This window comes from Arachis ipaensis, chromosome B5 (assembly GCF_059453495.1).
Source record: "Arachis ipaensis isolate K30076 ecotype BB chromosome B5, ASM5945349v1, whole genome shotgun sequence".
NCBI lineage: Eukaryota > Viridiplantae > Streptophyta > Magnoliopsida > Fabales > Fabaceae > Arachis > Arachis ipaensis.
In genome coordinates, this window is record NC_142440.1 from 3,847,825 (window position 1) to 3,853,257 (window position 5,433).

The 5,433-nt window shown below is 33.8% G+C and overlaps 1 protein-coding gene across 2 annotated transcripts; it reads right to left on the bottom strand.

Moving 5' to 3' along the window:
- Nucleotides 1-766: 766 nt before the first annotated feature.
- On the bottom strand, nt 767-4,855 carry LOC107642518 (serine acetyltransferase 2). 2 transcript variants are annotated; one of them, XM_016345906.2, is made up of 10 exons: nt 4,333-4,855; nt 3,747-3,944; nt 3,557-3,616; nt 3,162-3,257; nt 3,031-3,055; nt 2,543-2,637; nt 1,949-2,115; nt 1,759-1,832; nt 1,261-1,319; nt 767-1,135 (listed from the first exon to the last, which is right to left on the bottom strand). In XM_016345906.2, exons 1-9 carry the CDS (start codon nt 4,627-4,629, stop codon nt 1,291-1,293), a joined length of 1,041 nt encoding a protein of 346 aa, XP_016201392.1. In that variant the 5' UTR covers nt 4,630-4,855; the 3' UTR covers nt 767-1,135; nt 1,261-1,290. The 2 variants fall into 2 exon arrangements, with proteins under 2 accessions (XP_016201392.1, XP_016201393.1); XM_016345907.2 differs by having other exon boundaries at nt 767-1,127; nt 4,333-4,836.
- Between the last annotated feature and the right edge of the window lie 578 nt (nt 4,856-5,433).

Consider the following 5,433-nt stretch of genomic DNA (forward strand, 5'->3'; position numbering starts at 1 on the left):
GGTGAGTGAAGATATTAGGGTTTCGGGTTGGGGTGAGGAGGTGAAGGAAGAGATTAGCAAATCAAGCTCCCCTCATCGCCGGAAATGCTATCAAAACTCTCTACCACCATCACTGAAACTCTTCCGATGGATAATGTGACATCATGCTTTCACGTTTAGATATTTTTGTCAAATTTTAAAATCTTTCAGAGATTATTTTGTCAATAACAAAAGTCAAATACCATTTTGTTAACACCAAAATCTTTCGGATACCGATTTAATATTTACCTCTAAAATCAATATTCGTGTTTTATTTGCACTTGTTTTTCTCGAAGATAGATTGATGTTCTGTTATTAAAAAAATTTGTGCAGGGATTTCAATGTTTATGCCTTCATTAAATTAAGTCTAAAAGTTAAATTTAGAAAACTTTCATCAAGCGAAAAGATTTTTGCTAATTGACTTCATCTAAAAGAATCTCAAACTAGGGAATAATTTCGTGCATAGTACCGGAATGAAAATCATGAAATGTTTCATTAGCTATATGAGATGCCAATTTTATAGCTGCATCTATTTACATACATAAATTATGAAAATAAATAGTGAAGGATTATTTTATTTTATTTGTATTAAGAGATTATTTAAAACTACATAGACCATGAATAAGCTTTGAACTCACCATTTTTATGAGTGAGGTGCATTGATTGGACCAGAAGGATTCCATATAGTTTCTTTACTAGTTTGCTTGATAATACTATATGATTATTAGAGCTGTTGCCTTCAACTACATTGCAGAAATCAAAAACCATTTTATTATTAGCTTAATACTAACCGAATATTCTCCCCCAATAGAATATTAGAGGAAGGAGCATGTAGAGACACAAATAACATTACAGTAGCATTTTAGCCTTCGCAATACTGGTGCAAGCAACAAACAACCTCAGCACTCAGCAGCATAAATTACAATCATGAAAGTTAAATTTACTCTTACTATTGGCATCTAGATCTTGAACTGACTTTTATATTAAGATAACTATATAACTATATATCATAATCATCCTTCCTTGGAAGAAGGCAATGAATGTCCAATCACATCTATGCTACCCCAAATACTCAATTGCTCACATAATTTCTCTATGGATTCTGAGACCTGAAACACTTTAACACATTTCAACACACACACACACACACAAATGAGAAATTGAAGCTTGGTATTGGGGATAGAGAATCCAATTCATGAAGAGAGCTAATGATCCTCAAATTTAGTAAGGAAGAGAGCTAACCATTGGGCTTTTCATCTCTAAAGTTAGCAGCTACTTTGTAAAAAAATCCTTTGTAGCATCTACACAATCACAATAACAAAAAATGATATAAGTAATTAGGTAACTCCATTACTCATAAATAAAGGTGATAAAGGCAACCATAGCCGGATATTTAATTTGTACTATAAATCAAAGCTTTATATGATTCAGAGGTTCCTTTATTGGTGGATTGTATTCATAAGTTGGTCTCAATATATATTTTCATGAGTAATAGATGCATAAATAAAATGGTAGGTTAAAAAATCCGAAATTTACTGTGTAAAGGAACTGTCATGCAAACAGAAATTCAATGATATATATTCCATAATAATATGACACTATAAGCATAACTTCTATCAACAACTTTTGGCCAATTTATAACAGCAGCAACCAATCTGCCTAGTACACCACTTCACCTAGTCAAAGGACGGGGTAAAAAGGAATTTTCAGTAATAAGTGATGCTCCAACAATCTGCTTACCATGTTTCATGGTTAAAGATGGGTCATGCTCATGAAGACCTCCAATAATATTTGCTGGTATCCCTGCCACAACACTTTAAAACAAAGAAATAAAACAACATTATAATAGTTAACATTTTATTACAAAACAAATCATTAATCAGGTAAACTTGCAAGTAATAATCGGTGTCTAAAAGTTATTAATTTATACCTGTGGGGAGGGACATCTTTTAACACCAGGGATCCAGCAGCTATCATTGAACCTTCACCAATTATTATATTCCCAAGTATAGTTGCACTAGCACCAATCAGCACACCTTCGCCTACCTTGGGATGACGATCACCTGTTCCCTTCCCCGTGCCTCCTAATGTTACACCCTGATAAATCACGTATGTTACATAAATATATTAAAGAAAGCATTGTGTTAAAATAGCATTTGCTAAAGAACAATTTTACTCCTAAACCCCTTGAAGAAAATGTTGGTAGTAATGATAAGTATCTGTTAAACGAGTATTATAAATGATTTTTTTATACTAAGAAAATATTAGTAAAGCTGGAAATCAAAATCATTCAGAGCTGTTTCCAGGTAATTATAATTTATATTACGGGCAACTTGGTCAAAGTACACACAAAAAATTGTTAGCTATTTTCTGTCAACTTTTTGTATAGAAAATATAAAGCTCTTAAGAGACATTGATTTTGAATAAAAATCTTCTACTCTTATGCAAGGGTCAACTTAAAATTCACATAAAAGAATTAGAAGCAAGAGATCATAAAAGGAAATTAATGAAGAAACTAACTCACTTGCATTAATGAAACTCTGTTTCCAACAACAGCAGTTTCACCAATAACCACGCCAGTCCCATGATCTAATAAAATTCCCTCCCCAATTTTTGCAGCTATATGAAGAAGGAAAAAAGATAAAGGTGAAACTGTAAAGTTCAATAGCAGTAATAACCAAAGAGCTATCGCTATCTTGAAAGGAGAGGCAAACATCCTTCAAGACAAAACTCGAGAACTTTCTTGCTAAAAGCAAAAAGTAAGGATATCAATCATTTATATGCTTCCAAGAATTAAAGAAAAATACCTTCTGCTTCATCAAGTTCTTTCTCCTTTATTCAGAAAAATAAATTGCAAGTCCCAACATGAAGCTATTCACAACGATATAGTGTTACTCTAAATAAACACATTTCCTAAGATTAATCCCAAATATACAATCCCTTTACTTGTTAATAATATCAAGTTGTACTTAAGATATTACACATTTGCAAGCAAAGATGAAAACAACATACCTGGATGAATATCAATTCCAAAAACCTGTTGAAGGAAAGAGACCAGCTCAGATCATGAGCAACAGATTAAGCAACTCCCTTTTTAATGGTGTACTAAATCCCTTGTGTATATTTGACGAATAGGTACTTACCTCACTTACTCGGCTTTGCAAAGCCAAGGCCAAAACTTTGCGTCCCTGGTGCCACAATGCATGGGCTACTCTATAAACTTGCAGAGAATGGTAACCCTGTAAACAGAGTACAACACTGGATGTCAAAAGAGTCCTACCAGAAAATAATGAAAGGAATTCACTGAGGTTGGAATAGAAATCCTTAGAAACAATCTGAATATTAACACGGAAACACCATGATATCAAAGCAAGGAGATTTGAATGGAATGCAGAGTTCAGCACCATTTAGTGATGTTGAACCTAGCTACTAGCACCCTTAACCCAGCAATGCGATTAAGTTGCAAAAAGAGTCACTCCTTTCTAATGAACTTATGTAAGGCACTAAGGCTAATAAAACATAAAGAAAAAGAGATTACCTTCATATACAAAATTGCTGTGCAATATGACAAACAAGCAGGATCCCTATCTTTGAATGCCTGGTCGGAAAAAGCGACACGGCATAAGAATAAAATTCTTACTTTGAGGAATTTCAACTACAATAGCTAATTTGAACTTAAAATAAGTTATTCGAAACACATCAATGACGCCAAGAAAATAACAATATGCCTGGACATCAAGGCGAATGGATTGTTGAATATCTTTGTCATGCATGATCACATTGCAAAAAATATCAATCAGCTGGGTAGCCAAAAGGGTAGGATTCTGAAGCCGGTTTGCAATAACAAACGCCAACGCTTGCTCCAAGCAATCATGAGATAGAATGCTCGCATACAAGAAGCTGCTCAAGATTGGCTCCTTTTCTGCCTGCAAAGTAAAAAAGCATCGTCACCAAGAAAATCATAACCTATGCACTGTTGTATACACTGCAGCACCATATTCAAACACTATTTCTGAAACAATTCATGAACTTCCTAATCATTTCTAAAAATAATGAAAGTTCAACAACAATTCCACTAATCAAAATATAACTAAACACTAAAATTTTCTTTCAAATCATACATACGGGAAATTCATACTTCAAAAACTAAGATAGTAATAGTAACAACGCCAATTTAAGTAACGATTTTTCTAAATTCTAAATTCTAAATTCATTCGGTTAAAATAGCCTCATAATTAAACGTGATTAATCACGAGTTGAGTAAACGCTCCTCGGGGACCAAAAGAACAGTGAAAAGAGGCAAATCTTACGCACCTCCAACTTCGCTTCTTCTTTAACAGCCTCCCAAACTGGGTCAGACCCGTCTAACACGGACGCAGAATCCGGGTCGGACCCGCACATGGCGTAAACGGGAAACACCTTCTCCAACCGGTAGGCAGAAGAAGGAAGAGAGGTGCAGCTCTTGGAGTAGCCCTCGTCCTCGTCGCCGGAACCGAAAACGCCATCGCCGCCGTGGATGCGGTGGTGATGGTGGTGGTGGTGGTGGTGGGACAAATGTTCTCCGGAGAGCATGTCAGGAGTAGGGACCCAGCGGTGGCTCAGGCAAGCCATGAGAGCCAGCCCACGCGCGTCGGGGTGGAGTGTGGTGTGTGCTTCAAATATATATATACACTCAAAACGGCGTCGTTGTGTCGTAATCGTGGTGGTGTTTGTTCGTTACGATTTGGGTGACACTACGGTGCACTGGTTGCAAGTTTTTGCAGCTGGTGCTAATATTACTCTCTGTTTTCGTGCTTCGAGAATCAGAACAATTGAGGCGAAGGTAGTAGTTACATATATCGTATAGCATATGTGACGTGTGTTTTAGGTTCGGTCTTAATTTTTTTTTTTTTTTTTGGGTTCAGAATTTTGAAAAAAAAATTAATTGGATATTTTTATTATTTTAAAGAACTTTATTTGTCTTATAATAATATTTTAGAATTTAATTGTCTTATAATAAAATTTATTAAAATCTTATTTATAGAGAATCAAAATATTCTATTAAAGACTAATTGAAGTGTTTAGTCGATTTTTTTTATAAGTGTTTTGGTAAAGTGTTTTGAAATATAAATATTTTATTTTATATTTGATGAATAAAAGAATTACGTATTTATGTTTTTAGTTTTTTAAAACTTGTTTGTACTTTTTAAAGTCTAATATAATTTATATATGAATAAATGTCCACATTTGTGTTATTTTTTATTATATTTATATCTATTTTATTTAAATTAGTTTAATTATAAAACAATTTTACTAAACATAATTTTTATGGCCTATGCTTATTAAAAGTCACTTTTCTTTTAGTTTATTAAATGAAAGTGTTATAACCTCTTAGAAAAATATATTTTGAAAAAGTTAGCTTTAAACCTTTAATAG

What these genes read in the sequence shown, in the direction of transcription:
- LOC107642518 (XM_016345906.2), bottom strand. Translation starts at nt 4,629, where the DNA reads ATGGCTTGCCTGAGCCACCGCTGGGTCCCTACTCCTGACATGCTCTCC. An exon ending in CCATTCGCCTTGATGTCCAG is followed by an intron (nt 3,617 to 3,746) that starts GCATATTGTTAT and finishes TTTTCCGACCAG; the next exon opens with GCATTCAAAGATAGGGATCC. An exon ending in CAGCAATTTTGTATATGAAG is followed by an intron (nt 3,258 to 3,556) that starts GTAATCTCTTTT and finishes CTCTGTTTACAG; the next exon opens with GGTTACCATTCTCTGCAAGT.